This window comes from Ailuropoda melanoleuca, chromosome 2 (assembly GCF_002007445.2).
Source record: "Ailuropoda melanoleuca isolate Jingjing chromosome 2, ASM200744v2, whole genome shotgun sequence".
NCBI lineage: Eukaryota > Metazoa > Chordata > Mammalia > Carnivora > Ursidae > Ailuropoda > Ailuropoda melanoleuca.
In genome coordinates this window covers 156,868,407-156,889,838 of record NC_048219.1, presented here as the reverse complement: position 1 = coordinate 156,889,838, position 21,432 = coordinate 156,868,407, and the positions used below count along the sequence as shown (strand labels likewise).

The following is a 21,432-nucleotide window of genomic DNA, read 5'->3' as shown; positions in this document are numbered from 1 at the left end:
CAAAGGTTCCAGAGTAATGTTTTATTTTTAGAACTACTGTATAATTTTAACAGTCACTTCTAACTTTACTAGTCTTTATAAACTGTGGCATAAGACTGTTTACTAGAAAAAATACAATTAAATAGTTATAATCACTGATGGGACAATCAGTTTGCCAAATGACTAGTCACATTAACTATTGTCAATTATGCTTTTCATTACAAATAACTGATAAACAAAAGGCTGTCATAACAAAACACAAAACAGACCAACTCCAGCAAAACAGAAAAAAATATTGAACATACGTTAACTGAGAAAGCAAGGTGCTAAGAAACCTGGAAAAGGGGGTTGGCTAAGTGGGAATTTGTACCAGATAAACTTTAAGATTTCTTTCGAAGTGCAATTATGGGATTCTTACCTATTTTTTTTTTTTTTTTTTAGAGAGAGACCATGTGTGCACATGACTGAGGGAGGGAGAGAGAATCTTAGGCAGGCTCTACACCCAGCGTGGAGCCCAACTCGGGGTCTGATCTCACCACCCCAAGATCATGACCTGAGCTGAAATCAAGAGTCGGACGCTTAACTGACTAAGCCACCCTGGTGCCCCTCAATTATGAAATTCTAATAAATGACAAGATTATGGTAAATTAAAGAACATCAAAGAACTAGAAAGGTTGAACTATGTTTTAAAAGTAAAACAAGTTCTTCAGCTGTTTACAGAATATGAACCAAAACTATAACACAGGGCTTCAAGTGGAATTACTGGAATGAGGAGATTTTCGTAATATAAACAAAAATCACCAGTCATGTTAATACGGTAACAAATCTAAAACTATTTCAGGTAAGAACTTTTCCTTTTAAAAGCTAAGCTTTCCAGATAGACAATTTCAATCATCTGAGGTATTAACATTGGAAGTATTTCAGCAAGGTAAATACTTAATGAGAAAAAAATCATTATTTTTAATAATACTATGTCCAGAAAAATTGTATCCTCAGATATTAAAATTTGGCTTAAAAATATATATACCAAGTTGTTCTTTATCACTAAGATTTAATTAAATATTTCTGAGTTAGTAAATGAGATTTAGAGTTGAAAGTCTAATATTGGGTGTTGTGAGATCAATTGCCAATATTTGTCACTTCATTACTCTTTCCTGTGAGCCTCCATACTGAACTGTATGGAGTTCATTGTAGCATTTGGCACCAAGAATCATAATTTGTTCTTTTTTTTCTTTTTTACCCCTTATGTAAGTTCTCAATAAAAAGTAATTTATGCAAAAAAATACCACAAATACCACCCAAAAAGGCAATACATTCAAGTGCTAATTTGTGTCATTCATTTTAGTTAAAGGTTAATGTAATTGATTAGAAAGCCATTATAAAAGTTTAATCAACACAGGCTTTACATATTTTGCGTATCTTAAAAATCTCTACAGCTAAACTTCTAAAAATCACTACAGTGGATCTACAATCTACAAAACAAATGGTAAAGTCAACCTTAAAATTAATGAACTTTCATATTTCGAAATATAAATAAAAAGGAACATTTCAAAACTATAGTATAATAGAATCACTTCATTAAATACAAAGATTTATGATCAGTCTCCTTAACATCTTCTATTTAAAAAGCAAGCACCTTTTCTATCACTATTTAAGAAATTAAGGGCTCTTTAACATCAAGTTTTGCCAGCTCTGTTTTACGTTGGACAGATTTTTGCTTTAGATGCCTTTACAGTAGTTTTAAAAATTAAAACAGACTAAGTGTAACTCTAAATTTCTTCAGGTCTGTACGGTGTTCGCTCTGATAAACTACCTGGGCAGGGGAAGAGAGAAGGATAAAAGGACCTCTCCCAGTCCAACTGAATTCCTTCCATTTCTATGCAATGTAAGAAACAAATGTTTAAACTATGTTTACAATGTGAAATAAAAGTGGTTGAACTTAATATACTTGAATATATTTTCCTGTTTAATTTTGCCTTTGAACTCCATGACAAAGAATGGACTAAGGTAAAGTCTATCCTGAATAAATCTATGTGAAAATCTGAAGGATGGGCCATGATGCCTCTTAACAGCTAGATCTCCAACATCCGGTTTTGGTTTTATTACACAATATAAATATTACATTTAATATAAAATAGTAAAGGAACTGAGCAGAAATCATGTTACTTTTTGAAAAAATTGCATTCTAGCATTTTCAAGATTGTTTAGGAGAAACACCCAAATTTTCACAAATGATAGTAAAGCACATTCTTAAAATAAAAATTGTGCACAATTTTTGGAATAAAACTCTTCCATAAGCTGTACATTATTTATTTTAAGTTGAATATAATCCTTCCATATAATAAATTTTTGCTTTCCCTTTAATGGAGTTCCCCGATACTGCTACTCTCTTACTTGGACAGCATAAGTAGTGAATGGGCACAAAAAGAGAAAGCACAATCTTTAAATTGAACAAGTAAAATATGTTATATTTTATAAATCCTAGGGACAGCAAAAATGTTAAGAGTTCTTTTACGATAAAACTTGGAATAGGAATAAAGCAAAGAACCATTTACACATAACATATTATGTGGAAAGGATTGCTGCTGATTTTCAGAGGACGGACGGATGGGTGAATGGACAGATGGACAGATAGACACAGATAGATACACTCACAAACACATACATATAGAACATGCATACATTATATAGACTGACATATCAGTATATATCAGTGTTTCTTTCCACATATATACATGCCCATAAAACTCTACATTGTCAGACCAAGACCACCAAGCTCTTTGAGTCACCTCTCCTTTTCCTTTAAATGGATTAAAAAACAACAACAAAATTCCAAGTGTATCTTTAAAAGTAAGCAATCATAAACATTACATTGTGAATATATCATGACACTTGAACTCCATATCTACTAGTCCTCAAATTTACTAGATTTTACTTTATCAAAAAATCCCACAGATAAATACAAATTCTTAAAAGCAACGGTATTTTCCTTTCAAATAGCTTTAAAATTCTACAATATATTTGGAACATCTTCTCTGGATACAAATGACAGATCTGATCAAACAGGAATATTTAAAGTATGGTTGACCTTGAACAATGTTGGGGTGGGGGTTAGGGACACCGGACCCTATGTAGTTGAAAATCTGCACATAACTTTTGACTCTCCCAAAACTTAACAACTAATAGCCTCCGCTGACCAGAAGCTTTACCAAGAACATACACTGTTAATTAAAGCATATTTTGTACGTTATAGTAGGCTAGGGAAAAAAATGTTATTAAGAAAATCATAAGGAAGATAAAATACAATACAGTATTGTACTATAAATTAAATTATGTAAGTGGACCCATGCAGTTCAAACCTCTGTTGAGAGTCAGCTGTACTGTACTTGACTAACAATGCATGGAGCCTCATTATTATAATTTGGACTATGTTGTATAAATATACAGAAAGAAGTAAGCTCCTTCTGAAAACTAAATTCCTTAAAAAGTAAAGATGAATTTCTATATTATAGTTATTCCACTCAATACAAATTGTACTGTGAATGATAATTCTAAACTAGTATTAGGATACTCTTCATTTGATTTAGCAATGTGTTTTTCCTACGCTAGACAACAGATAAAACAACAGTGACACAGTGAGATACTCTTCCTCAGAAAGCAGAAACAGTATATACGGTAGACTTTTTTTTTTAAGTTGTCAAATAGAAAAACAACAAAAAAAAAAAATTGGGAAAAGTCTTTATTCAAATACTTCTAGTACAACCAATAGGAAAATGTCCTCTCCCTCAAAAAACCCCACCAACTCTACACTTTGCTTAAAAATAAAAAAATCAAACAAAGCCCTTTTGAGTAGTTCTCATATCTCTTCACAACAGCCTCAGAATTAAAAATATAAAACATTTTAATAGTATCTTCATAAAGGAAATTTTTTAAGTTAAAATTCCAACTACTTGTACTTAAGATGCTAGAGTTGCTTTCATCAAAAAAAAAAAAACCAATAAAATCAGCTTAAAATAAATTTATTGTACAATACAAAAAGTAGGCATACTGGAAAATAAAAGGTACATTATTAAATATACAAAGCAAATGAAAGAAAGCGAAATAACACAAATGTTTTAATCCAAACGCTAAGATAAAATGCACAACATTTTTGCTAAAAATAAAGTATTTCAGGAAGGATATGCATTTCAAACGAAATGTTAATAATGAAAAAAAAAGAAAAACAAATGTGCTAACTTCTAAATGCTTGAATATCAAGAATCAGTAATGGCATGAAACATTAAATCCACAATACTGGGTACTTTTCAAGAACTTTATTTGAAAAGGTATTAAAAATACTGAAGGAATGGATTTAAAGAATGTCCTTAAATCTGGCAAAGATTCTCCTTTTTTTTTTTTTTTTACAGTAAAGTTTGGGGACCTATTCACAGTTATCTTCCCCCTTCTTCCATTTGGATACTGTCCTACAAAAATTTCTGGATGCTCATCCTTAACAAGATTTTTTTAACACAGTTAGCTTAGATAACAGTACTTCACTGGTAAGTGTGCATTTACTCCTTACCAACATAAGTGCCATAAATTAACAACATAATTTTGAAACCTATAAATATGGACACAATAGGAAACATTAAATTTGCATTTTACAAAGTAAAACCAATCTTCAAATGAAATAGTAAAATGTAACAATTAATAGCATAAGGGGGGAAAAAAAGCTTTTTCCCCAATCTATCAATTAAGACATTCCCCAAACTGCAAATGGCTTTGGTGGAACTCATAGTACAAATGATACTGTTTAAAGGTGTTGCAGAGGTGAGGCCTTCAAGAAAATCACTCCCCTGTAAATGGCCAAACCAGAAACATCCAGTGAGATATGCACTGGATATTTGTACATTTGTACATTACAGAAATATTCAAATAGCCATAAAATCCTTGATAAAATCCTCTAAAACTTAACATATAATTATTTAAATATTTAAGTTTAATACTTAAGTTAGCCCAAAAAGCTTTTGACTAACCAACACCTTTGGAAGGGAACTTCTTTTTCTATTACCACAGTTCCCAAGCTCCAGACATCATATTATCAGGTTTTTTGTATTTATATTTGCACCAGTATCTAAATTACTCAGTGAAATCTTTTTTACAACAGTATTATTTACTTTCATGGATGTTATCCACCACATATATGCCATGACACTTAAAAAAAAAAAAAAAAAGACTATCAAGTTCTCCTTCTAATCCCCAGGCCCCATCACTGCCTCTCCAAAATCTACAAGTTTAAAAATGATTAAAACAAAAACTAAAACACCTTGCAGGTATGGGAAACTGTGGGAAAACCGAAGAGGTATTTGGAAGAAGGAAGAAGTGTGAATAGGTCCAAGAGAATTTTACAATCACTTTGCCAAGACAGACTTTAAACATTGTAAATTATTCAAATAGTCCTTCTCTTAAAAACAAGTTCTGATTCTCAATATTGCATTTTTATAACCAAACAAAAAGATTCAGATCTAACATTTTAGTAGCATACTTACTACCATCAGACTGAATTCATTTCCTAAGTACTCTAAAAGAGTTCAAATAAAACAAACTTTATGAGATGTTATTATAATTTATCATAAAAGATTCATTAGCATTTGTGAAATTATTAGGGTAATAAAAATATTAAAAGCTAAAACCCAAGAATTCACCATTCATACTTAAATATAACATAGAAAAAGTAATGTGGATAATACGAAAATAAAATTGTTCAGGTAAACATTTCACTTGAAGACACTCACTGTTGCTCCTTCTGAGTAACCATTATAGCTTTTTAACAGTGAAACGTCATTATCTTACTTCTGAAATTCTTTGGCTGGAATGTTTTAGTAACATAAGACACTCCTGTACATGACAATTTTGACAGAACATAGAGGAATTGCAAAATAAAAAAAGCAAAGACATGATTAATATTTTAAAGTGTTTGATAAAATTTAAAATGAAGTTTTAAAAATTTAAAGCCAATCTATCACTAAAAATGGCATAAAATGTAAACTTAAGCTAATTTTATAATCTACTGCTATGTTAAATAATTTGGGATTCATTAATTTTTCCTTTTTAGTTTTGTATTTAGCAAAGAAATAACTTTCTACTGCCCCTACAGACATCATGTAAGTTTTAAAACTGGGAAAGAAAAAACAAAATGAAATGAAACTTATGAGTTCAATGTGTGGGTTTTAGAACCAAAGAATTAAATATTTGTTACTATTTTAAAATGAGGATTAAGTTAAAATTTTAATTATACCATGAAAAAATTTAAAGGAATTTTTCCTTTTTTGCATCTTTAAAAATAAAGCAAATTTGCTGTACTTATTTATAAATACTTTTTAAAAGACCAACAAATCCACTTTTTAATCTATTATCTTTATACAAAGATTAAAAGGAAAAAAAGCTTTATGGCTCCAGCACCCAAGGTTGAGAACACAAAAAACTCAAATAAATATTTATAGTATGCAAAAAAGCTAAAGATGTTTGAGAGGTTAAATGAAGAACATTCTGAAACTAGAACCCATTTCTTTAGCTTTTCTCTCCCAGACTTTCCATTCTATATACTACAGTTGTAGAGATGTCCTCATTTGACTCAGGTGACACTTTTTTCCATACTGTCTCTTTTAAAGCAAGTTCTTGTTGGAGACTTTCATAGTCCAATGGTCCAAAGGAATGCTAGTTGTTCAAGCAACATACATAATTTATTAGTGCACTTGAGTGAAGAAAAGTCCAAGCTATAAAACGGTATTTTTCAATGAATGTTATTAAAATCTGTTAACATTTTCACCCACCACCATATGATGTTTTGTTCCATGTTACTCATGTTGACTCTCATGGAAGTTTCTATTCTGTTGGCTTCGCATAATTCTCATACATTATTAGAAGTTACTTTGATCAGAACTAACAATAGGAAAATTTTCTTAGTATGTGTAAAAATAATTTCTACTTATAAGAGCTTCATATTAGCTTCAAGTCTAATTATTTACTATAAACATTTTCCAGATGAGATATAAAGGAATTTAATTAAAACTCAAAACAAGTCCTTGTTCCAGTGAATAACTATGAAGACAAAAAAATCTTGTTCCTGAAATTTAAGTCCTGACTCTTAAATATTAACTCTAAAGAAGCATATATGTGCAATAATATGAAGCCAAACACACTGATAAACAAATATTACTTTAAAATAAGAGTGTCAAGAATTCTGTATTAAACACTTTTTATAGAAAAGTATTTCACCTGTAATGGCCAATAAAACTTGCTTATGAGGCTTTGAAAGGTCTTTCACTAATACTCTAATCCCTTTCCCATTTATATATCCATCAACGTCAAAATAAACTTCAAGACTATAACTAATGAATATTTAAAGTAAAAACAAGGCTTTCTTTTATACCATGAAGCACTTTCCAATGTTGTTTTCTTGGAACAGAATCAATTCTTTTTTCTTTTTAGCAGAATCAAGTCTTAAAAATATTTCTTAAAATAGCAGGAAAATGGGTGGTGGGGAAACTGCTGCTAGGCTAACCAGTTTAAATTTAAATAAAACAGCAATATCTATATACTACCGTGTCCAGGGTAAAAATGTCAACAACTTATTTGTGATTAGCAAATATATGAGGCCACTAACAATTAAACTAAGTTCATTCAAATAGGTTAATCTTATTTTTCTCTCTCAGAAAACATTACATAATAATCTAAATAAGAATTTTGCTTACCCTTTGATCACCACCTTCTCTTCGAGGATCAAGTTTTTTTGCAAAGTGTCTCAGATTATCATAGTTATGGAAATTACAGAGAGAAACAAGATCCTGCAAATAAACAGAACAGGTATAAGAAACTGGCTATTCATTGGCCATTGTTTTTTCATATTTTAACAAATCACACTAATATTATCCAACTTAACTACTATCTCATAGAAAATACCACTGCATGTTAATAAAGCAGCACAATGCATCAAAAAGAGAACTGAATCAGAATGAGAAGACATGGATAAAAAATCTGAGAACACCGCTTACCAGCATGACCCTAGGCTCAACTATCAAATTGTTTAACTTTCATTTCCTATAAAATGGCCACTACAGTAACAAGCCATATGAAAGAACTATTCTATCAAATAACCAAAAGCCCCACAAAAATATAAATCAATATTCTGGTTATAATCTACTATAACCTCTAAGCAATCCAATGTCATCCTCTAGTTTTTGTAAAATATAAAAAACTGAAAAATAAATCAGAATTTTAATTGAGGAAGTTTGCAGAAAAATTACAGTGCTCAATATAGAGTCTATGAAGTAGTAAATGTACATAAAACCAGAAGATGAAATATTAGCAAACTTGGGTAACAACATAAAATACTGAACTAATCAACAGTAGTAATAATTTTATTTTGCAGTGCTTATGTCCTCAAGAAAGAGACTTTTCAAGGGAGCTTATGGATAAAGATATTCAAACATGCAGATTAACAATGATATAATAAACTATAATAACCTTAATTTATGTTGGGCTTTAAATTTAAGCCTTTCCAAATTTAATAACTTTACCTGAGTTTTTGGAAACAGAAAACTATTTAAAAAAAACCCACAGCTAACATCATACTCAATAGGGAAAAAAAACTTCAGAGCTTTTCCCCTAAGGTCAAGAACAAGATGTCCACTGTCACCACTTTTATTCAACATCGAACTGGAAGCCCTAGCCACAGCAAAGACAACAAAAGAAATAAATGGCATCCAAATTGGTAACGAGGAAGTAAAACTTTCACTATTTGCAGATGACATGATAGTCTATACAGAAAACCCTAAAGACTCCACCAAAAAACTACTGAAATTGATAAATGAATTCAGTGAAGTCGCAGGATACAAAAGCAATATATAGAAATCCAATGCATTTTTACACACTAATAATAAAACCACAGAAAGTAAGAAAACAATTCCATTTATAATTGCACCAAAAATAATAAAATACCTAGGAATAAACTTAAAAAGAGGTGAAAGACCTGTACTCTGAACTATAAAACACTGATGAAAGAAACTGAAGACGACACAGGCAATGGAAAAGACATTCTATGCTCATGGATTGGAAGAACAAATATTGTTAAAATGTCCACACTACACAAAACAATCTACAGATTTAATGCAACCTCTATCAAAACACCAAGCATTTTTCACAGAACTAGAACAATCCTAAAATTTGTTTAAAATAACAAAAGACTCTAAATAGCCAAAGCGATTTTGAAAAAAACAAAAACAAAACCGGAGGTATCACAATTCCAGACTTCAAGTTGTGTTACAAAGCTGTAGTAATCAAAACAGGATGGTACAGGCACAAAAACAGACACAGAGATCAATGGAACAGAACAGAAAATCCGGAAATAAGCCCATAATTATATGGTCAATTAATCTTTGACAAAGTAGGAAAGAATATGCAATGCTTTAAAAAGAAAGACTCTTCAATTAGTGGTGTTGGGAAAACTAGACAGCTACATGCAAAATAATGAAAGCGGACCATTTTCTTACACCATACACAAAAATCAACTCAAAATGGATTAAGGAACTAAATGTGAGACCTGAAAACAATAAAAATCCCAGAAGAGATCACAGGCAATAATTTCTCTGACGTTAGCTATCGCCAACATCTTTCTAGATAGGTCTCCTGAGGCAAGGAAAACAAAAGCAACAATCAAGTATTGGAACTATATAAAAATAAAGAGCTTTTGCACAGCAAAGGAATCAATCAACCAAACTAAAAAACAACTATTGAATAGGAGAAGATAGTAAATGACATATCTGATAAAGGGTTAGTATCCAAAATATATAAGGAACTGATAAAACTCAACACCCAAAAAACAAATTATCCAATTAATAAATGGGCAGAAGACACGAACAGACATTTCTCCAAAGACATGCAGATGGTCAACAGACACATGAAAAGATGTTCAATGTTGCTCATCATCAATCAGGGTAATGCAAATCAAAACCACAATGAGATATCACTTCACACTTGCCAGAATGGCTAAAATCAGAAACTCAAGAAACAACAAGTGTTGATGAGGATGCGGAGAAAAAGGAATTTTTGTGCACTGTTGATGGGAATGCAAACTACAGAATGAAGGTTCCTTAAAAAGTCTAAAAAAAATGTTAAAAAAGAACTACCCTATATCCAGTAATCACACTATTCAGCATTTACCCGAAGAATACAAAAACACTAATTTGAAGGGATATATACACCCCAATATTTATTGGAGCATTATTTACAATAGCCAAACTATATGGAAACAGCCCAGGTGTCCATCAATAGATAAATGGATAAAGAAGAAGTGGTGTATATATATACACAATGGAATATTATTCAGCCATAAAGAAGAATGAAATCTTGCCATTTGCTACAACATGGATGGATCTAGAGAATATAAGGCTAAGTGAAGTAAGCCAGTCAGAGAAAGGCAAATACCATATGATTTCACTTGTATGTAGAATTTAAGAAACAAAACAAATAAAGGGAAAGAGATAAACCAAAAACAGACTAAACTATAGAGAACTGCTGGTTACCAGCGAGGTGGGTGGGGGAATGAGTGAAATAGGTGAAGGGGATCAAGAGTACACTTATCACGATGAACACTGGGAAACGTATAGAATTGTTGATCACTATATTGTACACCTGAAACTAATATATCATTGTGTGTTAACTACAGTGGAATTAAAACTAAAATAACTGAATCACTGGATGGTTCCACTTATATGACCATTATTTTCATTAAGAAAATATGCTTACGTGACAGAAATGAATTCCCTTAACACTGTTGCCCATCTTGTCCAGAGGAGGAGACCAGCACATCATGCCCATGACATTGGGGACAACTAAAAGAATGCCCCCAGCAACTCCAGATTTTGCAGGAAGACCAACCTGAAAATAATTTGAAAAAAAAAAAAAAGGATATTCATGTTAACATTTAAAAAAAAGAAAAGTTATGTCCAACAATAAGGGAATTGGTTTAAAAATTATGGTTACATACACACAGTAGAATTCTAACATTACAATTGGTGTAGAAAAGCTTTCCAATATGCTTATAATACAATAAATGAGAAAACACTATTAAACAGTTGAGACGTACTTGAATATAGAAAAATTTGAAAAGATACACTCCAAGGATTAAAGTAGATTACATCTAAATTGTGGGGCTATCCATGTTTTTATTTTAGTCTTTTGGTCTACATTTTTTAATTCTATAATAAACATGTATTGAAGTATAAAAAGTTACTTTGAAAAAAATATTCTATGACTAGAGAACAATGAGAAATTATATCTTCTTAAAAGATTCTCTGTGGTATACTATCACAGAATTGTTTGAGGAATAGAAATAAGATGGTAATTCAAATTAATCCTCTTCAAAACTTTTAAGTTTGCATTATGCAACACTTGACAATAACTGTGATAAAAGACAATATTAGTATCATCAGGGCAGTATTCACTAACGGCTTACTAATATTCCAATATTGAATATCTATTGCTAGAAGTAATCTTGAACAAAATCTAAGGAAAAAAAAATCACCTGAATGGGATATACCAATTTACCAGGAATACAAGATACAAGGGGCAATGGTATGGATGCAGTAAGCAAAATCTAGACTGTGAGAAACTGTACAGGATAAATGACCCAGTTTTTTCAACTAAAAATAACAAGAAAAAAGAGAGGTCAAGGGGGAGAACACAGATTTAGAAATAATAATAGAGGCGCCTGGGTGGCTCAATTGTTAAGTGTCTGCCTTCGGCTCAGGTCATGATCCCAGGGTCCCGGGGTTGGGCTCTCTGCTCAGTGGGAAGCCTGGTTCTCCCTCTCCCACTCCCCCTGCTTGTGTTCCGTCTCACGCTCTGTCTGTCAAATAAATAAATGAAATCTTTTTTTTTTTTTTTTTTAAAGATTTTATTTATTTATTTGACAGAGATAGAGACAGCCAGAGAGAGAGGGAAACACAAGCAGGGGGAGTGGCAGAGGAAGAAGCAGGCTCATAGTGGAAGAGCCTGATGTGGGGCTCGATCCCATAAGGCCGGGATCACGCCCTGAGCCGAAGGCAGACGCCTAACCGCTGTGCCACCCAGGCGCCCCTAAATGAAATCTTTAAAAAAAAGTATTAAAAATAATAATAAAGGGAGATACAACCAATCACAGCATATGACCCTTATTTGCATCCCAAGTCAAACTAGAAAATAATAATTTATAAGACAATCCAGATCATCTGAACACTAAATATTTTGATGCTATTAAAGATCAAGATGTTTTTATCTTTTTAAATGTAATATGCTGCTATGGTTTTTTAAAAATGTCCTTATCACTTAGAATTACATAGTAAACTACAGCAAGGGTGGGGAATAAAGATAAACAACATTGATCATGTACTGATAATTACTGAAGCTGAGTAGTGGGTAACATTAAATGCATTTCTCTATTTTTCTGTTTTAAGATTTTCAGTAAAAATTTTTTTGGGCATTATGTCTTCACATAAGCAGAATGAGTTACAAAGGCTATACATTTCACAAGTGTACACAAATGTTCACAAGTGCACCAAAGAGCTTAAAGCAGTATATTTTTGTTAAATATACTTTAAGTGCTTTAAAATACCTATGACAATAACCAAAGATGTTAAACATCACAATTATGCACTCATTCTGAACTTAAGGGATTCTTGAGGTATGTAATTACCATAATGCTAAATATTAACAAGAAAAAGCAGAGAAAGTCTATACTAACCTTGTACATTGGAATGCCTTACAAGTAGAAGTGATGAGGTTCTATAAATTAAACTTCAAGTTCTTAAGAATATCTGGTAGACTGCTTAAGTCTATTCCTTGCCAAGTCTGTAACAAATTAACCTTGAAAACAACTCTCTCTCTCAAAATGCGCAGCTTTAGAACCAAAGTTCAAACTGTATTTTTAAAAGAACTAGTCCAGGCTAGTTTTGTGCAATAGAAAATTAAGATTAAACTATTACTTACATGGAAAGCAAACTGCCCTGAGAAATCATACATGCCACAGGAATGCATCAAACTCAGTGTATTTCGAACTGCTTCAGGGCTCAGTACTCTCTCACCAGTAATTGGACAGAAACCACCATTAGCCAGTGTTGCAGCCATTACACTGGCTGATTCACAAGTTACTTCAATGGAGCATAGCTGAAAGGAAGAAAAACTCTGAAAATTTAGGTTCACATTATTTTTTGTATTGCAGTTGACTTCTAAGGAAATCTGTTTTATCTGGTATTTCATGCAGATCTGGAATCTTTCTTCCAAGGGGATTATTTTAATATAACTTGATAACATTCCAAAGATTTTAATTTGAACAACATTCAAGCCCCTTTAAGGCTTATCCTGATTTGCCCAGTTATCTAGTCTTCTAAAGGCAAAACTAGGATAGGAAAGGCCAGCCCCTAAGCACTAAGATTTGTAACTGACCCAAGTGATATACAAAGTTGTTTAAATATTAATACTTTCTGTAGGATACACTAACAATTATTTTTAAATCAAAAGAAAAATAAGCCATGATATTATTTTTAAGGTAAAGCAACATACATCAGTAGTATGACAGACAGCATCTACATGAGAAATTGCCAATTTAGGGAAGAAATGCTAAAATGCCTAATATTTCACTACAGCAAAGTTTAGCATCCCTATGTTGTAACATGCAAAACATTAAGGGAAGAAAACTCTAAGACTGCTCTAGCCTGGATATGCTGCGTGCCTAAATCAAAATGCTACTTTTAAACCACTTATTAATATTCAAATATTTATTTGGTATTGATTATGGGTGCTGGATAAACAATGATCAATAAAAAAAGGCAAAGTCCATGTACAGTCTAGTTTGAAATTTTTGCATTTAAATACAATCAAAAAATGGAAATAGTTTATCATAGCAAACCCAAATTTACCCATAAAACTGAAACAATAAATATGCTCCATTTTATTTTTCCTTAACAGCAACCAAAACTATGGGGGGTAGGGGAGGAAGTGGAGGAGAAAGAGGATGGGAAGGGGGAGCAGGAGGAAAAGACTAGGTTCTCAACTTGCAAGCCTTCCTTACTCATACTTCAAGATTCTACAAGAGGCACAAAAGAGTTTGGAACACCAAGAAGGAAAACTAATTAGGTACAGTGCATTAATAAGGAAACTGACTGGGAGCCACTTTTTGACTGACTTTTACTTTTATTTATATTAAAATCTCCTTCCTATTTCTTCAAAACTACAAGACCTCCTTACTATACTGACCCAGACAGCAAAGACTTATAGTAGATTTAATCATGAAAGTCTTCCTGAAATAAAGAAGATTTAAATTCCAATGGTCATTTCCCAATTTATACTTAGTATTAATTAGAATTTTGTTTGTCGTAAGATGATATACTACTAATTTGACAAATCCCAATCTGAGAGAACTTTCCTATTGTCTTCTCTTGATTTTTGCCCAGAAGTGCAGACATTTCACAGATTAGTAGCACCTAGGCTGTAATAGCCAAAGTAAAGTATGTATACCAAAGAAAAAGAAGCATTAATGTATGGAAGAAATTCATATGGGCTAGGGAAAAAAATAGGGCTACTGGATAAAAGTAAATATGATGCTATATTTTATATAACACCTTATAGCTTCAAAGGAATTTCACACACATCATCTCAAGGTAATGCAGAAAGTTAGGGCAATCATGTGCTACACATAATGAAACTAGGTCTAAGTAACTGAAATTAGGTCACATGGCTAAAAAGTGGCCAGATGAGACCTTGGTTTTATATTGATATTCTGGATTCTCGATTCACAGTTCTTCACATTGGCAGGTGACAAACTGCCATCAAAATCTACTTCATTATCAACGTCCCTTATATGTCCTTGAAGATTACTGCAAAATTGAAATTCAAGCACTTCTTCAAAAGTAAAGACAGACAAATGTAAGGTTAACAAGAAATCAGTAATAATTAATTTGTTACTATGTAGCTTGATATCATAGCCCATCAGAGGCACCAGTTGTATTAAATCTGTAGGAATGAACTGAACTGAAAACACAGCGAGAAAAGAGCCATGTCCAGGAAGGCTATTTAAAACTGAGTTCTATAACCACAGCAGATTATGTGAGTGGCCCACCTCCCTCATGAATGTGGAGAGCTACTTTAACTTAGAAAAAACCCACCATATGACACTGCAAAAATGAATTAAACCAACTGAGAAGCTGCTTCTTTAAGATGCTGAATATGAACCCTCTGATAAAGAAACAAATAAATCCTCCAAACAAAATTGAAAAGCTAAGAAATCAGCTTAGTTTATAATAAGGACAAGCCAATTTCTGGAGTTATACATCATTTTTGACACTTAAATATAATGGTTTTACAGAAAAAAAACTCCATATTACATTCTGAGGCATGACATTTTAGGAGAAAAAGACATGAAATTATCTTTCATGAAGGCTTTTTTTGGAAGGTCAATGGTAAATGTATTTTATCTTAACCTGGAGCCATGATTTCAAAGACATTTATATTCTGCAAAATGTGACATACCCATTTATATATACAATTCATAAAGTTTAAGTAAATTACCTGGAAATAGAAGTCTAATATACCAACCATGTCTGTGCCCTCTGGAAAACACTGAAAAAACAGAAAGGCAGGTAAAAACAAGAATATATGCACATAAGTAAATGACACATAAAGATTACATTTAAAATGTACACAAATGTTTCATCTTGAGAAAATAGCACGTAACCTATAAACAGTATAAACATGAAATAATGGAGAACAATAAACTACATCACATACAGATTTCTAAATACTAGTTTCATAATGATAAATTGATTCATAATTCTTGAACTAAATTACTGGACCACCCCTTAAAATTTAAAAATCAAATGTAATCAACAATAGTCTGGCATTATACTTTTGGAAAAATGGGCTAATCCTTAAGCAAAACTTGCATTAATATAACTAGTCAAATATTTGAAGACTGCCAGATATTAAACAGATTTAAAAATATTAACATTTTGAGGGGCGCCTAGGTGGCGCAGTCTTTAGGCGTCTGCCTTCAGCTCAGGGCGTGATCCCGGTGTTCTGGGATCGAGACCCACATCAGGCTCCTCCACTGGGAGCCTGCTTCTTCCTCTCACATTCCCCCTGCTGTGTTCCCTCTCTCACTGGCTGTCTCTCTTTCAAATAAATAAATAAAATCTTTAAAAAAAAAAAAATTAACATTTTGATACCATTAACTCAAGAGTGTTTTGCAAAAATTCCTGCACCTTAAATAATAGGTAGTTGCTTAAAAGCTACTGCTGAGTTCTTAGCATACATCTTAATGTATTTTATTAAATAAAATAATTTGAAATCGAAACAAAAATTCAAAAACCTTTTTTTCTTTTAGGTAATATCCTATTGCAAAATTTCGATCTCCACTTTCTCTTTCAGACTGAAACCTAGGAAGAAAAGAAAATTGCTCTATTTACTTTTAAAATTTTATAATTTTAAAATTATCAAATATTTCACCATTAAAAATATACTAAAAAGTTGCAGAATCTTCTGGATCCTCTGAAAGTACAATAATCAATTCCAACTGAGGGAATCCATGGAAATTTCACTGAGAGAGAAACACATGAAATGGGCCTTTCAGCATTTGTTGGATTAACAGATTTCAGGGGGAAGCCTAGGCAGTGGCAAATTCCATGCAGCACAAAGTTAAAAAGTATAAAAGCTAGAACTTCACTGAAGAATGGCACATATTCTGATGTATCTGGAAAACAGGGTTCATGGAGAAGAGTGGAGAAACATCAAACTAACAAAGGAGACTAGGACCACATTAACAAGACTGATAAACACTAAAAATGGCTCCTGACTGCCAACAAAATGAAAGCTTAAAGGCTTTCAATCAAATTACCTTTTCAGATCTACATTTTAGAAGGATAACTCTAACATCAATTTGGGAAAGGGGAAAAAGAAAAGATGACTGAGGTTACTAGGAGACCAGAGTAAAAAGAGCCACCGAAAGCCTGAACTTAGGTAGTGGTGATAGGAATGGAAGGAGAGGTATGATCAAACATGAAAAGCAGTTCAGCAAATTTTCCAACCTGATGGGAAAGAGAATGAAGTCTGGTACAAAAGTCTAGATTTCTAGTGCAGTCTACTGAAAGGATAGTGATATCAACTAATGGGAACCCTGGAGCAACGAGCAGTTTGAGAAGAAAGAGAATGAGTTTTAATTTAACAGATTTAATTTGCAGTACATTTGAGAAATCAACCTACAAGTATCTAGAAGGCTGATGACTAAAGCGGAACTGTGGGTGACACACTTTGTATTATCGATCATGGACTGGGGGGTGGCAGTCCCCCCTAACTATACATTTTAATGTTTCTAAGGTCAGAAAAGCAATGCTGAATGTGGAAAAACTCTTGAAAATAAACTTGTCAACTTGCCATACCTTTAAAAAGAATCAGCATAGTGTACTAACTACTCAGCAATTATCACAATGCCTAGCATATAGCTCTGTCTGACAAACACTATCAAGTGCCTATTATCTGCCAGGTAACAGGAATACAAACATGAATTAGAAGATACTCTATCCATATCTAAAGGAGATCAGAACTAATAGCAGTGATGGGGCAGAGAGACACAGAGTAAGCTCAATTAAATATGGTAATATGAGACCACAGAAGAGAGGTGAGATGAGATTCATGAAAAACTTCCTGGAAAAAGATACTTTAGCTGATGAATAAAGTTGGTACAGCAGACAACCTGAAAATTTTTGCCTCCTGAAACATGTAGTACAAAGTATCACCTAGTTAGTAGTCACGCCAAAACTGTTTCAGCTTTATCTAACCACAGGAAACAACCAGACCTATTCAAAATGGAGAATATCTACTACAGCCCATGGGCCAGACGCAGCCTGCTGCCTGTTTTTATAAATAAAGTTTCTTGGAACACCACCTCATATTGTCTATGTCTGCTTTCCTACTAAAATAGTAGAAATGAGTAGTTGCCACAGAGTCTATATGGCCCACAAGTCTGAAATATTTACTATCTGGTCCTTCATAGAGAAAGTTAGTTAATTCCTACTTTGTAAAACAAATGATTGGCACTCCTTAAAGAAAGCCATTTAATAAAATTTTATAAAGCAAGGGTGTAGGGCAGGGGGACTCTTCTATTTTAATAAAGCAAAAGAGACATAAATGTATTGCATGAACCTTGATTAATTCCTGGGGGCAAATGGCCGTAAGAGGCATTTAGGGGACAATTAGGGACATTTACATATTAATACTTTTAAATTAATGTTAATAATCTTAAATACGTTGATGGTATTGTGGTTATGTAGGAGAACGTCCTTATTCTTAGAGTATACATGTTGAGTTATTTAAGGGTGAAATGTGAGATCTATAACTTTATTTCTATTAGTTCAGGAAAAAAAATCCAATCATATACATGTATGTTTACACGTTTGTACATATAGAGAGAGATACACATGTTTTTAAATGCCTCTATTTAAAGGAAGAGATTGAGGAAAAGCAAATGAGACAAAGTATTAATCAGAAAACATAGGTGAAAGATACCCAGATATTCATTGTTTATTCTTTCAACCTTTCTGTAGACTGGCAAATTTCAAAATAAAAAATTGGGTGAAAGTCAAGTTAACCAGGCAGAAAAATTAAGAGAGGTAAGATGGGGCACCTGGCTGGCTCAGGCAGTTAAGCCTCCAACTCCTAGTTTCTGCTCAGGTCATGATTTCAGGGTCCTGGGATTGTGCCACGCAACAGGCTCCTCATTCAGCCTAGAGTCAGCTTGTCCCTCTCCCTCTGCTCCCCGCCCCCCACCCCAGCTCACACATGCTCTCTCGCTCTCTCAAAATAATAAATAAATAAAATCTAAAAAAAAAAAAAAAGAGAGAAAGAGGTAAAACATGTATTACAGGCAAAGAGAAAACTGAATAACTGAATAAAAAAAAATCAGTAATTTAAAAAAAAAAATTGTCAGAGAGAGAGAGAGAGCGCACGCGCAAGAGCACACAAGCAGGGGGAGTGGCAAGCAGAGGGAGAAGCAGTCTCCCTACTGAGGAAGGAGCCTGATGCGGGACCCAATCCTAGGACCCTGGGATCATGACCTGAGCTAAAGGCCGATGCTTAGCGACTGGCCACCCGGGCGTCCCTATCAGTAATTTAAAGAAAAGTTGGGTTCTCTTCTAATTCTGTAATTACCCACAAGAAGTTTATTAAAACTGTTCAAAGCATTTATTTATTCACTGAAATAAGCCCTAGGACCAACAAGAGAAAACAGATTAATTCTAAGTACACTGTGTATTATAATAAAGGAGGGGGAGAGGGAGGAAGGGAGGAAGGACAAGACAGTATTTAAAATAGACTTCTATAATCTAGTTACTTTTGTTAATTTAAAGAGGCCTGGCCTATTATAAAAAACTTAAGTCATAAATCAGACTCACGTTGCATTACTGAATCCAACATATTCATTGCCAGCCATCTTATTCAAAAACTGCATCACCTATAAACCAAAATTAGAAAGCATTAGTCAAAAAACAAATATATAACAAATACAGCATGAAAACTGAATTCCATATTACACTTACATAGTCAAATTTTTCAGCATTATTCACTCCTTGCTGCAAAGAAATGAGACATAAATATGTTAATACAGGCATCACCCCACAGTTAAGTTTTAAGTGAATATATTATCAAAATTTCAAACTGCTATCATTATAATTAATATACTGTGCATTAGTACTTTTAAGACTAGGAAATACTCTAAAATAATTTAATATTTACATAAACTTTTTACATGTTCTTTTATTAACACCAATATGTTGAGAATGGATCTGAATTACAAAGGGAATGCTTTATTTTAAGTATATCTTTACCCAACCCAAAGTTACAGAATTTTAGTTACCCCAAGTCCCCTTATCTTTCGTGACAACACATAATATTCTAGAACATGTTATTTAATTTCATATTTTAAAAAAAACTTAAAATAAAGTTTCACCCTTAGAGAAGAATTGAGTATTTATAAATTATGGTTTCCAATTAAGAACAATCTACTTATATTTTTAAAATAACCTTAAACCAGTATTAGAGTTAGAAAAATGAGTTATGTTGCAAAACTAATCTTTTATAATTCTAGTATATGCAAACATTCTGAATACATTTTGCTAGTGTAAAGAAAGCTCTACCTTTAACATCTCACTTGTTTTAATAATACTTGAACTAAAAAAATATATATTCCATAGTCTCTAAAAAATTAGCTACATTTGAATTTAGCATTATGCCAATTCAGAGCATGGAAGATGTATTGTTTCATCACTTCTATTTCTGATATGTTAGCTACTGCAAATGTCAATAGGAAAAACCTATGTAACGTAGATCAGTTCAAGTAGCCAAATGGTTTCATTTTACCTCGGCGAAGTTTACAAAGCAGTAAGATGTAGATCTGAAATCAAACGTATTAATTGGTGATGTGCACCCAACAGAAACAATACATCTCTAATTTTTAAAACAGGTTTAAAATAATTTGACAACTAAAAATTTAAGAACAAATTTCTTAACTTTACCCTCAAAACTTCCAAAACATTACACTTTAAAATTTTATTATAAGGGGGAAAACCTGTACCAGAGAATTATTTAACTGAATAAAGCCAGGTTCATTCTCCACTTTACAAGTGGACTAGGATGTGGCTGATAATCTGTGAAACCTTACAAATCAACTTATTTAAGAAAGGATGTCAATCACATATACAATCAGTAGCTGAAAAAGACACACTATTTCATCAAAATTAGGCATTAACAAAGCTTAAACAAGATAAGGATAATTTAGCTACAGCCATATTGTAATCACTATCTATGTATTTTCTCTAAAGTGCCTTTTGACATATTTTAAGTTTTCTTTCCTTATAAAACACCAGAATTCAAAAAGTAGAAATGTAACTCCAAAGCTGTTCAATGAAAAATAATTAAAAGAAGAAATTACCAACTTCATTGAACTGTTGCAGTTGTCAAAATATTCCATAGATCCTAATGCTGTAAAATATGTAACAACATTTAAACCACAAAAACCTTTTTAACCTTTGAAAAAGCACAAAAAAAAAAAAAAAACAACTCTTTTTGGAAAAGGATGTCAGCATTTGCAATGGGATGTTACATGGATAATTACCGTTATACAAGTAATCAATGTAAAATAGACAAGTTATACTAAACTTTCATTCTCTAACCTAAACTGTGCCCTACAGAACAAATACAAATTTTCTTTATTTAGCTGTCATGTTTAATAAAAAGAAAAAAAAAAAACCTTTCAACTCTAGACTATGGTCACATGCTTGGTCTACTCTGCAGGTTACTAAATTAAAGCACAATTGAATTTTGCTTCTATGCTGCCTTTAAAAAACAACTGATATTTACCAATGTCAATCATTACATAACATTTTGGATAAG

The 21,432-nt window shown here is 32.5% G+C and overlaps 1 protein-coding gene across 3 annotated transcripts in view; it reads right to left on the bottom strand.

Annotated features, from left to right (window-relative positions):
- GLS (glutaminase) overlaps positions 1-21,432 on the bottom strand; it is an 80,450-nt gene that overhangs the window by 23,680 nt on the left and 35,338 nt on the right. The window contains exons 8-15 of one of the 3 annotated variants that reach the window (XM_034654871.1): positions 19,581-19,613; positions 19,437-19,495; positions 16,361-16,427; positions 15,562-15,612; positions 12,985-13,161; positions 10,765-10,896; positions 7,713-7,805; positions 3,983-6,675 (exon numbers count right to left, since the gene is read on the bottom strand). In XM_034654871.1, the coding sequence (XP_034510762.1) occupies positions 6,529-6,675; positions 7,713-7,805; positions 10,765-10,896; positions 12,985-13,161; positions 15,562-15,612; positions 16,361-16,427; positions 19,437-19,495; positions 19,581-19,613 (759 nt within the window). In that variant the 3' untranslated portion in view covers positions 3,983-6,528. Of the gene's footprint in view, positions 1-3,982; positions 6,735-7,712; positions 7,806-10,764; positions 10,897-12,984; positions 13,162-15,561; positions 15,613-16,360; positions 16,428-19,436; positions 19,496-19,580; positions 19,614-21,432 lie in introns of those variants that run through there. The other 2 variants (XM_034654872.1, XM_019798318.2) reach the window with 2 other exon arrangements.